This window comes from Cervus elaphus, chromosome 21, assembly GCF_910594005.1.
Source record: "Cervus elaphus chromosome 21, mCerEla1.1, whole genome shotgun sequence".
In the NCBI taxonomy this organism is placed as follows: domain Eukaryota; kingdom Metazoa; phylum Chordata; class Mammalia; order Artiodactyla; family Cervidae; genus Cervus; species Cervus elaphus.
Window position 1 is genome coordinate 15,147,101 of NC_057835.1, and position 18,998 is coordinate 15,166,098.

General features: G+C 40.3%; 1 protein-coding gene across 7 annotated transcripts in view; it reads left to right on the forward strand.

Moving 5' to 3' along the window:
• CYRIB (CYFIP related Rac1 interactor B) overlaps window positions 1–16,333 on the forward strand; it is a 143,092-nt gene extending 126,759 nt beyond the window's left edge. For all 7 annotated transcript variants that reach the window (XM_043880546.1, XM_043880548.1, XM_043880547.1 and 4 more), the window contains 7 exons: window positions 4,815–4,951; window positions 6,042–6,119; window positions 8,114–8,230; window positions 9,223–9,302; window positions 10,535–10,661; window positions 12,146–12,216; window positions 15,590–16,333. In XM_043880546.1, coding sequence (XP_043736481.1) covers window positions 4,815–4,951; window positions 6,042–6,119; window positions 8,114–8,230; window positions 9,223–9,302; window positions 10,535–10,661; window positions 12,146–12,216; window positions 15,590–15,653 — 674 coding nt within the window. In that variant the 3' untranslated portion in view covers window positions 15,654–16,333. The remainder of the gene's footprint in view (window positions 1–4,814; window positions 4,952–6,041; window positions 6,120–8,113; window positions 8,231–9,222; window positions 9,303–10,534; window positions 10,662–12,145; window positions 12,217–15,589) is intronic.
• The last annotated feature ends 2,665 nt before the right edge of the window (window positions 16,334–18,998 follow it).

An 18,998-nucleotide genomic window follows, 5' to 3' on the forward strand; every position in this document is an offset into this window, starting at 1 on the left:
ATGTTTTTCTCTTGGTTATCTTCACTACTACTTTAAATAAGTAGTTCTACTTAGTAGTAGTATCACTACTACTTTAAATAAGAGTTTTTTCTGTGTTGCTAGTTCCCAGCTGGTTTTGAAGTTAAAATGCTTTCGATGCTGCATAGATCCTTCTCACATTCATATTGGTCTCTCAGCATTTGCCAATTAAAAAAAAAAGAATAATTATAAAATAGGTCAAACCGGGCAGGCTTACACGTTCATATTTTAACTACTGGAATTACATCAGGTGGGTGGTGTGTGTTTTGGCACAAGTGCTGTGTTCCGTCTCACCAGAGGTTGTAGTAACACAGGTAGTAGCAAAAAGCTCTCGGGTTTTCATTCTGTCATGTGGAAGCCTTGAGCCTTCTTTGTATAGGCTAGGACTTCTGTAACGGTGTGAACAAAGTACACATTTAAGAGCTGGTGGTTTACTCCTCGTCTCCTGGCTGGTAATGTGGTTCATGTTTCCAGTTTCCTTGCTGACAGGATGCATAGCCTTGCTTGCGTGTGATAGGAACTCAGTGTTGAACGAGTGAGCGAGTGATGGATTAATGAATACATGCATCTGATATATCAAATATTTAGGGGAAGCAATAATAATAGATTTTAGGCTTTTAAGGCCTAATAGCCTGTGTTTGAATTCTGGTGTTGGTGGTTATTAGCTGTGTGCTCTTGGCTCCATCATTTAAATTCTGTGAGCTTCAGTGTCCTACTTGGACCACCAGTGAGTTGAGCCCTCTGCTTTAAGTGCACTTAACCTCTGTTGTCTCTTTTCCTCCTCGCTGTTGAGCCAGTTCAGTTCAGTTGCTCAGTCGTATCCCACTCTTTGCGACCCCATGAATCGCAGCACGCCAGGCTTCCCTGTCCATCACCAACTCCCGGAGTTTACTCAAACTCATGTCCATCAAGTGGGTGATGCCACCCAGCCATCTTATCCTCTGTCGTCCCCTTCTCCTCCTGCACCCAATCCCTCCCAGCATCAGTGTCTTTTCCAATGAGTCAACTCTTCTCATGAGGTGGCCAAAGTATTGGAGTTTCAGCATCAGTCCTTCCAATGAACACCCAGGACTGATCTCCTTTAGGATGGACTAATTGGATCTCCTTGCAGTCCAAGGGGCTCTCAAGAGTCTTCTCCAACACCACAGTTCAAAAGCATCAATTCTTCTGCACTCAGCTTTCTTTATAGTCCAACTCTCACATCCATACATGACCACTGGGAAAACCATAGTCTTGACTAGACGGACCTTTGTTGGCAAAGTAATGTCTCTGCTTTTTAATATGCTATCTGGGTTGGTCATAACTTTCCTTCCAAGGAGTAAGCGTCTTTTAATTTCATGACTGCAGTCACCATCTGTGGTGATTTTGGAGCCCAGAAAAATAAAGTCTGACACTGTTTCCACTGTTTCCCCATCTATTTGCCATAAAGTGATGGGACCGGATGCCATGATCTTAGTTTTCTGAATGTTGAGCTTTAAGCCAACTTTTTCACTCTCCTTTTTCACTTTCATCAAGAGGCTTTTTAGTTCCTCTCCACTTTATAAGGGTGGTGTCATCTGCATATCTGAGGTTATTGATATTTTCCCCAGCAATCTTGATTCTAACTTGTGCTTCCTCCAGCCCAGCGTTTCTCATGATGTACTCTGTGTATAAGTTAAATAAGCAGGGTGACAATATACAGCCTTGATGTAGTCCTTTTCCTATTTGGAACCAGTCTGTTGTTCCATGTCCAGTTTAACTGTTTCTTCCCGACCTGCATATAGGTTTCTCAAGTGGCAGGTCAGGTGGTCTGGTATTCCCATCTCTTTCAGAATTTTCCACAGTTTGTTGTGATCCACACAGTCAAAGGCTTTGGCATAGTCAATAAAGCAGAAGAAGATGTTCTTCTGGAACTCTCTTGCTTTTTCGATGATCCAGCGGATGTTGGCAATTTGATCTCTGGTTCCTCTGCCTTTTCTAAAACCAGCTTGAACATCTGGAAGTTCACAGTTCACGTATTGCTAAAGCCTGGCTTGGAGAATTTTGAGCATTACTCTACTAGTGTGTGAGATGAGTGCAGTTGTGCGGTAGTTTGGGCATTGCCTCTCTTTGGGCCAGAGATGAGGATGAACACTGCACACAGAACACGGAGCACCACACAAACTGTGAAGATGCTCGTGATCCTTCAGAATTTCAAAGAGGAGGTCGCTTGGCTCGAGCACTACGGATCAGCCATGGGGTGGACTCCAGGAGAGGGACCACTTGACTAATTCAGAAGATACTGAGCTTTGCCAACATGGTTTAACCTTGCTGACCTAAGAAACATCCTGTACTTGCTTGTTTCAATCAGAGGCCTTCCCAGTTGAGGCAGCTGTCTAAGGAAACGTTGTGTGTCCAGATAGTACACAAGCTGCTTTGTGTCTCCTTAGTCTTCATCCTGTCCCAGGGGCTTAGAGCGGCCACCTCCAGGGATCGTAGTAGTGAGTGAGTCTGTCCAACATGGTGACTCCTCCTCAGTGGGCTTAATTCACCAAAACCTATTCACAAGGTTCTGAAGTGCCCACAGTAATGGTGGTCATCTCTCTTGGGTGTTTCAAATCCCCTGCAGTCCATATCCTTTGGGTTCTCTCCTGAGGATTCAGACTGGTCGATGGCTGGCGGTCGGTAAGAGAATATATGGCTCTGGTCTCTGAAGGAGCCTCCTCTTCCATCATGCCTTGTTCCCCCTTCTGGATCTACTTTGTGGCCTGATCTGTCATTATTTCTCCACTCGATAAGCCATCCATACTCCCACAGTCCGTTCTCCATGCTGCAGATGAAGTGGAGTTTAATTTTTTATCATTTGTTAATTTTTGGCTGGGCCTTTGGTCCTGCTTGAGAGCTTTCTCTGATTGCGGTGCCATGGGCTTCTCATTGCAGTGGCTTCTCTTGTGGAACACAGGCTGTGTGTGCCCAGGCTCAAAGCCTGTGGTTTGCAGGCTTCGTTGCCTGCGGCATGTGTAATCTTCCTGGACCAGGGATTGAACTGGAGTCCCTCGCATTGGCAGGCAGGTTCTTAACCATTGGACCACTAGGGAAGTCCGAAGTGGAGTTTAAATGCTAATCTGATGGTGTCACCACCCTGCTTAGTCTCTGTAGGGACACTAAGGTGACAAGGCCAGCGTGCTTTGTGTGGGACACAGATGATAGGCGTGTGGTTTTAGTCTCAGGCTCCTCTCCTTCTTGCCTCTGTTCCACCTGCGTTGCTGTCTTGCAGTTTGTCTCCTTGGTCTTGCTCCTCTCAGTTCAGGATTGGGCTCCCTGCCCTGTCTATTTGCAGACTCTTGCTCATTCTTAGTGCACAGTCCAGTCTCGGTTCAGGTGTCATGTATTCAGGCAGGTCTTTCCCTGAGTCTGCAACTGGGTGAAGCTCCATTTTTATACTTTTCCACGGTACCATACCCTTCTAAGTACATATCCCAGCTGTAGTAAGTTGTCTGTCTGCTCTCTGTGTGATTAGTCTCTGAGTGAGCAGAGGGTGTGTCCGTCTTCATCTGTTTACCCACTGCCTGACACATATGAGACCATCAATACGTTTTTTTAACTTACTATTAAAAAAGGATGATAACTGTCATTTGAAGTTACTGTGTGGATTACAAATAGTGTCTAGCTCAGTACCTGGCACATAATAGACGCATAAAGAGTACTTACTCTTGGTACTAATCAGTAATTTAATCTTTTATAAGGTTATGGAAGGCTAGTTAGAATGTCATTTTATATGAGAAACAGCTTATTATGGTGGAAATAATGGGGCTGTGAAGTCAGAAGCACTTGGCATTTATGAAATATACCCTTGGGGGTCTGACCTCTTTGAAACTCAGTTTATCCATCTGTAATGCCCATGTCATAGTTGACAGTGAAAGTTAAATGACAGACTAGGTTAAGTGCACAAGTATGGGTGTTAGTTCATAATCCCGTCTCATAAATAAATGGTAAAAGTTGCTAATTTTTTCAGCTTTTTAAAAGCTGATGACATAAATTTGTTTTCCTTAATAAATATCTTTTATTAATCTAACATATTTTCATAAATAGCAGACCACCATCTAACTTTATAAACTTTGTTTTCTCTGAATAGAATCTAGGCTTCTTGTATGATTGTGTAGTATGTAAGAGTATTAGTTTGATTTCTGGGATTTCTTTGAATCGAAATCAGTATTTCTGTTTTTTTGTTTTTTTTTTAGTATTTCCATTTTTAAACACAATATTAGCCTGGCATTCCAAAAGTAGCAGTTGTTTCAAGGGACAATTTTATTTGTGTAATGAATTAGAATATTTATATTATGGCCCTGAGATAGCAAGCTGTGCAACACTTAGGAAGTTAATTATTAAACCACGTATTTGGTTTCTTTTCATAGCTGAAAGAACGTAGTTTGTGGTTATAAATAAACAGCACAAAGTATGTGAAGTTGGTAATTCGTTCATGCCCACATATAGACATGACTGACCATAGTTTCACCAAAAAAGACAGAGTCACAGTTACCATTTCATAAAAATCAACACTGTGTAGAATGTGAAAATAATGTTGTAAGATATGTCCTTTGATCCTGATATTTCATTCAGATTCAGATTCTTCATGATTCTGAATTTGGGTTTACAGAAATCGAGTTAGTCACTTCAGGGTTTCTATTCTAGTAAACAGTACTCAGTTTGAGTGTATGTTTAGATAATCTAGCTTTTAAAGAAAACTTATTTTTATGGAAATTGAAATCAAAACATTTTTAAAATGCTCACTTTTTAATAAATAGATAGAAACAACATCTTAACGTTTCGTTCTTTAGAAGCAGCGTTAAGAGGTCTTCTGGGAGCCTTGACAAGTACCCCGTATTCTCCCACCCAGCATCTAGAGCGAGAGCAGGCTCTTGCTAAACAGTTCGCAGAAATTCTTCATTTTACACTCCGGTTTGATGAACTCAAGGTAGGATTGTCCTGCTGGTCCTCCTTGTTATGAAAATCATGCGTCTTTCAATGAGTACTGGGAGGAAATGCCTGGAGCCCTTATTAAAATGTGGTGGAATGATGTCTGCTCTTCCGCAGCAAAAATGGAAAGCTGGATTTAAAAGTTATGAAGGCTTTTTGGTGTAGCATAGCAAACAGCAAATTGCTCAGTATTCAGTTTTCATTTAACTTCATTTTAAAAAGCATCTCTGAAACAACAATATTGACATCTTCTAATATTTTTTCTTTTCTGCTCATCCCCAGTTTTTTTTTCCAGCATTCTTCTATTAATATATAAAAATGTTGATTTTTCTTTCTCTCTCCTACCCCTCTCCTTCTTTACCTTCTTCCCTTCTTCTGTCTTCTTTCTCACACCCTCCCCTTCCCCCCATCTACTTATAAACATCTTTTTTGCTAGAAGGAGTGCATTTAAAGAAAGAAGCATTAAATTCCATATCAGGAGACCTTAATTCCACTTTAGGCTCTATCATAGTAACTAATGATGAGGTGGGTCCTCTGACTTTCCAGCACCTCACGTACCTTGTTTAGAAAATGGAAGAGCTGGATTCCTAATTCCAGCATTTTATAAACATTATATCATAGACAGCTATTCTCCTTTATTCATACTTTGAACACAAATGGTTTGTTTATAAAATTTTAGTTTGTTTGACAACTGCCCTGTATATTAATTGTAATAATCCACAATAAGTGGCTACACATTCCTTTTTGTTTTTGTCTGTTTGGTAATACCATTTTTGGTGAGCAGCCTTTTCATATGTTACCTGAAATTAATGAGAAGAAAGAAGGACAGTGTACTGACTGTGACTGAAAACCAGTGTGCACAGTCTTCTGTGTCCATCATGAGACAGTTAGCAAATCAGTGTAGTAAGCACAGTGTTACATAATTTAAGTGCAGATTGTCATCTTGGATGATAACGGTTTTAGTTCTTAAAGTGGTATTACAAATTCGAGAATGTAAATTAACTAATTACAACTCTAGTAGATACTTCATTTAATTTTTATACTACCCTTTAGTAAATAACTTTTTATTTCATAAATGTTTTCTTTAGATGACAAATCCTGCCATACAGAATGACTTCAGCTATTACAGAAGAACATTGAGTCGCATGAGGATTAATAATGTTCCAGTAAGTTAAAGTTTGAATTATGGTGTGATAATAATAATTCATATCTCGATTTGTTCAGTTTAATCTTTGATTCATTCATTTATTAACTCATTCAGATAAAGCTAAAGATAGTAGTAAAGTTAATAATTATGGTCATCCACAGCTGTGGGAAGAAAGAGCAAAATGTAACAAACCATATGGGATTTACCACTTGGTTCTTTGTTCCACAGCTACTTCAGTAAAACTGCTTTTTGTCTGTATAACATTGATACAGATCTATTTCTCCTTGTTTTCTCATTTTAACTGCAGAAAAATTTCGTGAATTAGTGGCTATGAGTTATTTGTCCCCATGTTCTTAGATTGGAAGACTCTTGGGGAGAGGCTGACCCGGGATAGGAACAGCACTAACCCTGGCAGGAAGGGGAGCGGGGTCTTGGACCTCAAGCACGTCTGTGTCTGACACTGCCGTGTGAGAAGATGGCTCTGAGCCTGTTGCTCGGCTAGCGTAGCATCTCTTCTGGCTTGTTAGCCTCTTGACGTCTCATTTTAAGCTGTTTAATACTCTTTTCTCCTAGACATCAAATGCCACGTTAAGTGTGAGAAAAATACTATCTTTTTCTCCAGATATTTTTAGGACCTATAGTGTGCTAATCTGTATGAAAAACAGAAAATTTCTAGGATCATCCCTGGCCTCAAGTAGATAGTTTAGTGAAAAAATACTGTGTAAGTTTGTAAGGAGTGTCAAGTGGCATAAAAGGTAAAAAAAAGCCAAAGGATCATCAGAGACCAACACAATACTGTAGAGCAGTTGTCCTCCAGTTAAAAAACAAAACCAAAGGAGGCCATTGAGTAAGTATTTTATGAAGTCATCGTTCTTAAGACAGGCCTGGATCAGAAAGATTTCTTTTAATGAAGCGTCTGTTAGATGTATTAGTCTGGTTTTGCATAAGCCACTTTATTCTGTGAGGCTGACCTTATTGTCTGTCTTTTTCATACTCACTATGTAAAGTAAAATGACCCAGTTTTCTTTGTAGCCATCCTGCCATCATTCAAGACCAGAGGCACTGAGATCATCTTTGTAGTGCCCTTTGCTCTCAGTAATTAATTATAGGTCAGTTCAGTCGCTGTCAAGTGCCATTTTTCTCAGATTTCTTCACTGCCCCCCTTCCCATCTCTTAGTACTTCTGTCCAAGTTAAGAGCCTAATTCCCACTGTTTTTGGCAACTGTTCTGTAGCTGCAGAACTTATTTTCTGGCATACTGTCTCTTTCTTTTTGGTACAGTCTGCCGTCAATAGTTAACTTTATTTTGAAGATTGGCTAAATTGTTACTCCTTTCTTCTAATGCTAAGTGGCTTCCCATTACCTACAGAAGAAAAATATGACCTGAAGCTAAGATTTAGTCTGACCCCAGCTTTCCCTTCCAGCTTTCTTTCACTGGTTGCTGTCCCTTACTACAACTGACCTATTTGAATTTACACTCTGCCAAGTCATTTGAAAGCATGTTCTGCCCCCTGACTGGTTGAAATGTCCCGTGTACCTGCTCATCAACATCTGCCAAAGCCTAGCCCTTCCATGCATCTGTTTAGTTCCTTCCAGTCTTGGTCCTCCCCTCATCCCCCACTTCATTCCTCGTCTCTTAGCATGTTACTAAGATAAGGTATGTGGATACTTGCTTGCTCCTAATAGCGTTTGATGTCATAGTCATATTTCTGTCCTCTGTGGCATTGAGATGGTCTCTTGTATACAGCAGGCAGCCCATTCAAGTTTCATTTCATGGTTTAATATCATTTAAAATATTTTTTAAAAAGTTAAACTTTAAAAAAATTTCTTTATATTTTAATCTTTTTCTTGTTAAAGGTAATGTAAGTGTTGTGTACATTTGAGGCTCTAAAATGTAAGCATATTTATTATTAATAGATTAAGAAGCATTAGATAGGCACCTTGCCTAGATCCTTTTATAATATTATTTTAATAACTTAGGAGCTGATATTAAGTGCCCTTATTTTCCTCACAGGCAGAAGGAGAAAATGAAGTAAATAATGAATTGGCAAATCGAATGTCTTTGTTTTATGCTGAGGCAACCCCAATGCTGAAAACCTTAAGTGATGCTACAACGAAGTTTGTGTCAGAGGTAGGCATTGCCTAGGAAGTTACTCTTTGTGTCATTCCTCTTCAGCCTGTGTCCAGATAGGATGGGCTCAGTGAGTCCGCCTCAGGTCCTCTAAGCTGATAGAGGCACCTTGTGCGCTGCGTCTGGTCCTGTCCCCTGAGACCCACGTGTACACGCCTGCCTCCTGTCGGCAGTCACCCTTGGGATGGATAGGCGATACCTCCATGGTCTGCTGACCACAGTGAAGTCTTCACACTGTACAAGCAGATGACTTAAGGTCTTTCATCCCCGGTTCCTTTCTTTATCTCATCCCTACGTCCACTCCCTCAGACAAGGCAGTGTTATTGGTTCTCCTTATTAAAGTGTACCCTGAGTCTGAGAACTTGACCCTTTACTACCTCAAGCTGCCTCTCTGGAGCACCCCACCTCTTCTTGCCTGGATTTCTGCATTCATGCTCTGACCCACTGTGGGCCTGTCTCCTGAGTGTAGCCAAGTAGTCTCAAGACCCAGACCACATTCCCTTCGTTCTTGGCGTAAAGGTTTCCAGCTTGGGAAGTTGAGGGAGGGGGTCGCATGTATACCTATGGCTGACTCACGTTAATATATGGCAGAGGCCAAAAATATTGTGAAGCAGTTTTCCTTCAATTAAAAATAAGTTTTGATGGGGGGAAAGGTCTCCAAGCGACTTCCCAGGGCCCTTAGGATCAAATCCACGTGTCGTGTGTCTCTTGGGGCCTTGTCTGCATGTTGTGGCTATTCCTGCCCAGCTCTCAAATGTAAGGACTTCTTGAGAGATGGGAGGATCTCAGCTGTCTTGCTCCTAGCTGTGTCCTCAGAGCTTAGAACAATACCTGGAATCTAGTGCATTTCTTTTTCTAGTGCATTTTTTAAAACAAAATTTAGAGGAGGAATCAGATTTTAAAGTTGATAATTTTTCATGTTATGCTAGGTTTTAAATTTTTCTTAAGTAACAGCTCTTCATCTCTCTTTTGTTCTCTGTACACTTTTGCAGAATAAAAATTTACCAATAGAAAATACCACAGATTGTCTAAGCACCATGGCTAGTGTGTGCAGAGTCATGCTTGAAACACCGTGAGTATTTGCTGATGTTTTTCACTTGAACAGTCCTGTTGAAATGATTGACAAAGTTATGAATATGTCATATTTGGGAGGTGGAATTAAATATATCCCAAGTATATAATAAAATTAAAATAATTACACAGCTTAATGTAGGTTCTGGTTAAATGTATAAAGTACATTTGGTTTTCAGGTTCATCAGACCGTCATGCTTCGGAATAGGGTTTCTGCGTGCTTTTGAGGGGATGGGGGAAGAACTTTAAAGCTCGTCTGGTTTTGCCTCTCAGATATTCTCTTTCCTTTTCAAAGAGCACTTTGCCTTTTTGCTAGAGGGCTAGAAATATTCTTAAATGCTATCCCTTCCTCTCAACATTAGTTATTAGTTCTCAGTCTTCTTTTTTCTCCCTGACACTAACCTAAATTCTTTCTGGGTTTCTCCTCTCTGTCAAACCATTTGTAACATATACCACAATGTTTTCTGTCTGGATTTTCCTGTCAGCAGGCAGAAGGAATTTTTCCTATATTCCTGAATAGTATGATTTTATTATATAACTTTAGTTTTGTGGAGCTTTTTTTTCCCAAAACAATATTGTATGCTCATCTTATTGGGAAACCTTTTGAAGTAAGAGAGCAACTGCTTATCATCATAACGTCGTCATTCTCATCTAGGGGAGCAGGGTCCTGGGGAGTGAAGGGTCTTGTGCACGGTGACTGACCTCACACACCTGCTTGGGTGTCTCCATTGTGGTCTGGACTCTTTCTGCTATGCCATTGCCTTCCTTGTAGACTAAAAGTGCTGTTTCCTTTTTCCCATTTGAGAGAAGACTATGATTGAATTTTAGAATATTAAAATCCTGCAATACAGTAATATGTTTAGATCAAGTTAGCATCTATAAATGCCAATACTTTCTCTATTAAGCTAGTGGCTTTTCTCATCACATTGATGATGACAGCCTTTCAAAGCACCCCTCCCCAAACTTTTACTTTGGGGCTACTTTTAATCTCTCTAAAATTGTCTGATCTCCACTGAGCAGAAGGGGCGAGATATACCAACATGCATATAGAGACCAGAATGTGGAAGTGATAACTGTTCCACCCCCTCATTTCTCTGGGAATCTCGTTGCAGAGAAGGTGAGGGTATAGTCTCAGCATCCCTTTTATATATCAGCAGGATAGAACTTTTGAGCATCAGCCAGCTCTTGAGTCTGTGATGGGCCTCATCCACTTTTATGTTTCCTACCCTCCAGGGAATACAGAAGCAGATTTACAAATGAAGAGACAGTGTCATTCTGCTTGAGGGTAATGGTGGGCGTCATAATACTCTATGACCACGTGCATCCAGTGGGAGCATTTGCCAAAACTTCAAAAATTGATGTAAGTTATATTTGTTTTTTATGTAATTCCCAGTAATTTCAAACATAAGTGGAAACCATAGACTTTTATTTAAGGAGCTGGCCAGCTACACTCTGTCTCAGAATTTAGTTTTATAGTTTGTGATAATGGTAGGTTTTGGTTTTCTCTCCTCTCATGTTATTTCTTATAACCCAGATACAGGTGGAGTAGAATGAGGGAAGGTAACGGCAGTTTTAGAGTATCTCCTTGTGGGGAAGCCTCATTCATCAAGTGGCACCTCCACATACTTGGCAGTATGTGTGAATAAATAATGAAACATAAAAAAATCTTTTTATTGTATCCTTTCATTCCTTTGACCGAAGGCCATTTTTAAACAAAAGCTTTACTTTCAAGTATGTATTAAAAGCCAGTAGAGGTGCCCCAGTGAAGAAAGCTGAAGACTATATACTGTCCCTTCTCCTCCCAGTCATCATAATTTGTGGTTGTAGCCTGAGTTTTTCTACTTTGTAATTTCTCGCCTCACTCTCATATCTGGTTCATGAGAATTTTAACCAGTATTTACTGAGAATTGTCTTCCAGTTACCCTTTGACAGACTCTTGGCATTTCGTGTATAGAGGACTGATGATTAGTCAGTCTTCTTATCTTCATCTATCCTATGTAAAGAGAAATAAATCAACATTTTTTGAACCATTACTGTGTCCTGGGAATTTTAACATTTGTTCTCTCATTTAACTTTGAAAATACTCTTAGGATGTAGGTGTTATTTCCCCTGTATTAATAGAGAAATAAAGTTTAGGGAGATTTCTTAATGTAACTGCTAGTGAATGGTACCTGGATTTTGAACCCTCGTCTCCATGGCTTCCAAAGCCTGTAGTGTTTCTGCCATGCTCTGCTTTCTCACAGTAATCAGGCTCATCTTCCTTGCGGATCATTTTCATCAAGTTGTTCCCTTTCTGTGAAGCCTGTGACAAGTCTCTGCTGCCATCCCCATCAGTTCCCCATGAGTCCTCCTGGCTTTTGAGGCCTTCTGTGAACTGCCCTGTGTGATTCACTTTAGCCCTCTGCATGTGATGAGCTTCCTTACTTTTTTTATTGGGTTCATCTACCTGGAAGGTGCTTCTTTTTCTTACCAGTGTGTCCGTTCTGTCCTTTAAAAGGCTTCTCAGCAGCTTTTCCAGAAAGTCCTGTATTAGTAAACCCTTCGTTTTCTCGTTAGTGTGTTTGGCACTTCTGTTCGTCTGATTTGGTTTCCAGAAAGTTTTGCCTGATTGACAAATTGAAAATAACACTTGGGTAGATTTTTCCCCCCTATTCTAAGAATAATTGTTTTGACATTTCTAGTGTATAATTTCTCATGAGTGCCATAGTTATGGAGCTGGTTTAACTGTTATTAATTGTTTTGAGAATGACTGTTTTGAGAAATATTAACACTATTAACTGTTTTGAGAATGAATGTTAGATGAAAAATCAGTGTTTCATGTTTTCTGTTTTGTTTTCTACTTAGATGAAAGGCTGTATCAAGGTTCTTAAGGACCAACCTCCGAACAGTGTAGAAGGTCTTCTCAATGCTCTCAGGTGAGTACACGCACAGGTACACATGGATAGGATGAACATGTTAAGATGTTTCAGTGTGTGAATAACACATAAATGTTAGAAATGTGAAGATCTCATGTTGCTTATTGGTAGTCTTGCTTTCAAATATTGGTCACAGTATTTTTTATAATGAAGAATGTATGTGTGTATGTGTCCCACTGAAAATAGAAGTTTCATTTCTTTGCCGTGGAGTGTGACTTTCACTTTTCTGCCCACCTCAAAGGAAGGACTGCTTATTTGTTGTTTTAATAAAAGCAATTGTATAAAACTCAGAAAACAGGAAAAGTTTAAGAAGAAAATATGGAACCCTCACTATTTTGAAATAAACTGCTATTAACATTTTGGTATATACCCTTCCAGTTTTGTTTTTTTTTAAACATTTTGATGCATATCCTTCCAGTTTCTTCTTAAAATACTTGTATATAGTCAGAGCTTTATATAAAAGTTAGCTTTTACAAAATAATATTATAAAAACTTTTATAGCTGAACTTTTCCCTTAGTATAGTATAATTATATTTCTGTGTTTATACTACAGATCTTTATTACTTTTGTGCATTTTTTATAATGAAAATAAAGCAGTCATTAGTTGATGTCTGTCTTCTCAGTTTAGACTTACTTGATTTAGTTACTAAAGCTCCTTCGAATCCTGGACTATTTTTAAGTGAAAATCTCAACCCATTATAGAGTCTTGACTACAGAGATTTAATTGTTAGTTATCATTTCCATAATGTAAAAGATGATTTGCTTGTTACTCGATTGTTTTATGTTTTGAACACAAAAACTGTGTGAACGCAGATATTTATTCAGTGACTTTTTGAAGTCATAGGCCATTGTAGTGCATTGTAATTCACAGAATAAACTGATTTCCAATATAGTATTACCTTCTTCACATGTTTCATGAGCAAAATAGATAGTTTATTCTTTTTGGACACTTAGTCACATCTGGTGCATCATTAAGCAGAATCTAGGCTGTGTCATTTCAGCTGCGTGGAACCGTGAAATTATTTTATTAAGATGATGAAAAGTATTCTATAAGCAGTGACTGTCTACATAAAGATGGTCTATTCTGGGGGTGGGGGTTTGAAGAAGGCTCAAAAGGGAGGGGAGATATATATATATGTATATATATATATATATATATGTATGTATAATTAACAACTGATTCTCGTTGTTTGGAAGAAACCAGCACAGTGTAGTAAAACAATTATCCTTCAATTAAAATAAAAAGAAGATGTATTCTAAGTGAAAACCAGAATGATTAAGGAACATAAAATAACAACCAAAAAAAAATCCTTATGTCAAACTGTTTCAACCATAAGCCTATCAAAAACCTTAAGTTCTTTGAATTTTTTACTCTGGAGACGTCTCACTGATTGTATCAATATTTACGGTATTGTGATTCTTGCTGCTTGATCCCTTTCCGAGGATTCCCCATGTCGCAGTCAGCCTGAGCTGTCTCCCAAGCCCTTTCCTTTCTGATTGGCTAGGCTCTTCAAAAGCCAGCAAGTGACAGGAACTCTTTTTTCCCTAAAGTAAGAAATAACAGAGGTCTAGGAAGTTTTAGTGTAACATTTATTTACCCTGAAGAGACTGTGCTTCCAACAGTAATTTAAAACACAGAGTTCACTTCTGTTTTTCACAGTGTAAAAGTAATGTGGTGTGGGACAGAGGAGGGCAGTGGCAGTGAGTACAGAGGTGTTGATGTCCCCCCCACACACGCTGTGTTTGAGAGAAAGGGGGAGAAGACGCACTCTCTGCCGGGTGAGGCGAGAGCGTAGCTGTAGGTTTCCTTTCTAAATAATACCGTAGAAGTCAGAAAATAAAACTTCACTGCAGAGATAACTCCTGAGCTGTTCTCACTCATAGTGAAGCACATATGCTATGTCCGCTTGTTATTTCCCCCCCGGGAGATTTTGTGAGGTTAACCAGCATACCTGTTGTGAAGTAGTAGTGGTTATAATTAGTAACAGTTTTATATCACCGTACATTTACCATGCAGTTTCATGTCTGAGGCTATATTGCCTCTTCACCACAGCTTAGTGAGGTAGCTGGTGGTATGGGCCAGTGGGGGTGTCTCCATCCTACAGTAGATACCTGAAGCTCTTGAGAGACTTAAAGATGGTACAACTAATAAATGTTGGAGTCTATCTTCAGATTCAGGGTTTTATTCTTAAAATCCCATATACTTGATACTGCATTATCAAGCTGCAGGTTTACTCTGAGATTAGTCATTGCACTCCGGAATCATCTGGATGGAAGGGAAATGCAGATTACCAGAGAGTCTAGTCTCTCCGTTAGGTCTGGGGAGGGGATGTGGCGTAGGCACCTCATTTTATAAACAAGCACCCTGTGTGTTGTAGATAATGTTGGTACTTTGAGAACACTGCTTAAACTAAACCAACCTAGCTCTTAACATGCTTCACTCAGAGTGAAGCAGATACTGTTAAGAAAGCATTTTGTAAAGTGAAATAATGCCGTTCATCTTCACATATACGTTGCGTTATTTTCACTTGTATTAGATGCCGTTAGCCTTTTCTTGATGAAAATGTGAGGATGAACTGTCTTAAATACAAAGGAGAACAGGAGTTTGTAAACTGTTTTTGTAAAGGACCAGAGAAAAAGCAAATATTTTAGGCTTTATAGGCCCTGTGGCATCTGTCAAGCTATTCAACTCTGCCCTGGAGAAGGAAATGGCAACCCATTCCAGTATTCTTGCCTGGAGAGTCCCGTGGATGGAGGAGCCTGGTGGGCTACAGTCCATGGGGTCGCAAAGAGTCGGTCGGATTGACTGAGCGACTTCACTTTCACTTGTAGCAGGAAGGTGACCATAGACGATACTTAAGTGAATCAGCATGGCTCTGTTTCAGTAAACTGTTATAAGCACTGAAATTTGAATTTGATGGAATTTCCACATTAACGTGAAGTACTATTTTTTTTTTTTACTTTTTCTCTCAACCATTTAAAAATGTAAAAATATGCTTAGCTCATAGGCCATACAAAAATAGATGATAGGTTGGATTTGATCCATGGGCTATAATTTGCCAGCCTTTGATACTGGACAGCTATTTTCCTTTGAGAGGGAAGTTATAGATAATTGTTTACTGTAGAATCTAACCAAACCTTTTCAATGAGGGAGGTAGTTCTAAATAAGTAAAGCCGCCGTTGGATGTTCTGTTTAAAGGTAGGAGGCACATCAACCAGCAGGGACTGAAATGGGGTAAAGCGGGACGGAAGAGGCCTTCTTTTGTAAGACAAGATCTCCTGGCTAGTTGTTGCTCTTACCGTAATTACAGAACCTGATGCAGGTTGTGGTTGTTTTTTTAACCCCCTAAAATGGATGTTTTTCCCCTCATAGGTACACAACAAAACATTTGAATGATGAGACTACCTCCAAGCAGATTAAATCCATGCTGCAATAACAGTTCTGGACAAGCACCTGCTGTAGACAGAAGACAGTATTCTGCAGTGACTGAGAATGCACAGTTTTTAGTGATTGCAATTACTATCTCATTTACTCTTGCTTTTTATTTCTTTCCTCTGTTCCTCTCCCTCTTTTTTAATCATGTTCTTGATCTTAAGACTTCTTTTCTGTGCCAAAATCAGTAAAGTTATACTCTGAAGGGATATTGTCCTTTCAAACAGGCCATCTAAGGCAGCTAATTATGCATCGCATTGGGGTCTCTACTGAGAAAAATTCTGTGACTTGAACTAAATATTTTTAAATGTGGATTTTTTTTGAAAACTAATATTTAATATTGCTTCTCCTGCATGGCAAAACTGCCTATTCTGCTATTTAAAAACCCTCAATGACTTTATTTTCTACTGCCGCTTTTTTCATGTGCAGCCAAAATAAAAATGTTTAAATTAACTGTGTTGTACAAATGGTACCCAACACACACTTTTTTTAAATTAGTAAGACTTTTGTTTAAAGTTTTAAGTTTGCATTTTGACTTTTTTTGTAAGGATGTATGTTGTGTGTTTAACCTTTATTAACTAACGTTAAAAAACTGTGATGTGTGCGTAGAATATTACGTATGCATGTTCATGTTTAAAGAATGGCTGTTGATGATAAAATAAAAATCAGCTTTCATTTTTCTAAGTGTGGTTTGGTTTACTGATATTTTGTTTCTGGGTCTCTAGAGTTTTCCCTGTGTGTATTTTTTGGAACGTATGTGTACAGTACATTTTCCCCTCTTCTTTTAGGGGAGAGCTGGGTCTTTTTTATTACTTTAATTGCTTTAAAAATCTTGCTGAGTACAACAAGACTAGTGGTGGTGGTGGTTTAGCCACCAAGTCCTTTTCCAACTCTTTGTGACCCTTTGGACTGTAGCCCACCAGGCTTCTCTGTCCATGGGTTTCTCCAGGCTATATACTGGAGTGGGTAGCTATTTCCTTCTCCAGGGAATCTTCCTGACCCAGGGATTGAACCCTGCGTTGCAGGCGGATTCTTGACCGAAACTGAGCCACCAGAAAAGATAAGACCTAGTAATCTTGTCATACTTGACTTTTATCCTTGATTTACTCTTGCATGGATGTAGCAACAGAAGGGAAACTACACCTTTGCTCAAAGGGCAGTTCTCAGGAACTGAAAGGTTGCAATTTGAAATAGTATGTGGAGGGAAGAACAGTCCTGAGTACTGGGAGGAGAGTGAGTATATGAGGGACTTCTGAGGAGAAACTGAAGGCCGCAGTGTCACTAGTGGTAGGAAACTTCGTGTGCTTATTACTTTAAGATCATAAATCTTAACCATAAAGTGTCCTAATGGGGAGAAGCTGCTTAAAGTTTGTCTAGTCCACCCATGCTGGGTTAAGGGTTATCTATGGGAGAAAATGCCAGAGAATTCCATCCATGTCTCTGGCTCACTAGTACCAAATGACCATGCCCACAGCCTGTCGTGGTAGAATCTTTGCTCTGTCACCTCTCTGGCCTCAGCCTCCCTCTCTGCCACCCACAGCCTGCAACCAGCCAGGCTCAACTGTGTGCTGCTCAGATTGTTCTACTCGGTATGACACTTCGTAACTTGGGTCCCACTGGTCCGTGAGCCTGTCATCCCCTTCCTCCCTCACGTTCGTCTGAGGAATGGCAGCTCTCGTCTTTGGAGGATCAGCTTGTGTCGCCTCCTTGACAAAGCCTTGGGGATAACACGAGCCACCTTCCAATAAAGAAAGATGTAAGGTTAAATAGGCCCCCTTCCCCGAAGGTAAGTCCACCTGGAACCTGGAGATGCCCCGTCATTTGGAAAAAAAGGGTATTTGCAGCTGACATTAAGTCAAGGATCCGGAGATAAGACCATCCTGGATTACATGGGGTCCTAAACCGAATGTAAGAGGAACCGTGTGAAGGTGGAGGAAGCTGTGTGTCTGCACACTGAGGGTCCAGAGTCGCCGGCAGCACTGGAAGCGGGGGAGCTTTCTCCCAGAGAGCCTCGCCAAAGAAACCAACCCTGCCAACACCTTGGTTTCAGAATTTTGACCTCCAGGACTGGGAGAGAAGAAACGCCTTGCTTTAAACCATGCAGTTGAGGCTAGTTCATCATGGCAGCCCTAAGACCTCATACAAGTGTCTCATCCAACAGTGCTGCCGTCTCACCGGCCTGCTTTCCTCATCCCGTGAGAACTTAAGAGCCTCATCTGATGTCCCTTCAGCGTCCCAAGGATTTTTCCCAGTACCTGGATCTAAGGAGGTGCCAAGTGGAAGTGCTTGAATGGATATAAATTAAAAATGATGTCGCGGCTGAAGTAGATGCAGTAATACTGCTGTGGCCTTTGCAGTTAATGTATTTTGTGGTCTCCACATCAGAGAACAAGTAGAAGTTTCTTTCAACCTCCGACCAGGCCTCAGCAAACTCCTCTGCGAGCCAGTCCTCCTGCCACCTATTTCTGTACAGCCTGAGAACTAAGAATAGTTTCTACATTTTTAAAAGGTTGGCAGAAGTCAAAACTGTATTTTGTGGCATGTGTAAAATACATGACATTCAAATTCCAGTGTCCATAAATAAAATGTTACTGGAACACAGCCTCATTCATTTGTTTACATGTTACTTTTGGCTGCTTTTGCGTTACAACAGCAGAATGGAATTCTTGTGACAGGCCATATGGCCCTCAGAAAGTTGACCGATCTCTAGTTCCAACAACAGGTGTCTTTGAGAACCTCAAAGAGGTTGAGGTTGTTGGAACCACGGAACAACAGTTTCCGTGTGTGGGAAGCACGGTGCTGCATAGTTATAAGGAGCCATCTCTGCTTCCAGAAAGTAGGTTTAGTTTGGTTTAGTATTTACCGTTCAGATAGTAAGAAGGTCCTCCAGATCTGATCTTTATTCATGTCTATCCTCAGAATGAAGGATTGTGGGACTGGCCACGGGCTCATCAGGAAAGAGACCAGGCTTAGTAAGCAGGTCTGCCCGGTGTGCTGGAGGGAGGCGTGACTCCGCTCTGCAGGTGAATCTCCTACTGCTCTAAGCCTTTTACCCCCTCAATCTCTAAAACAGCCTAGTTGGTACCGCTTTACTCATCCGGTGCCCAGCCCCTATGCCTCCCTTCTTCATAGGATAAAGTTGCTTCCTGTCTTACACCGGCGACACCCCTCATGATGTGTTCTTCATCCTGTTTCTGCAGCCCTCAACCTATCTCTGGATGAGTAGAACTTCTCACTTGGCTGTTTTCCCACTTTAGAGATTTGGATTAAGAAGCATGCTGGACTATTTTAAGATTGCTCCAAGTATTTTAGACTTAAGGCATTTGTGCTCAAACCCAGGTCTTTGAAG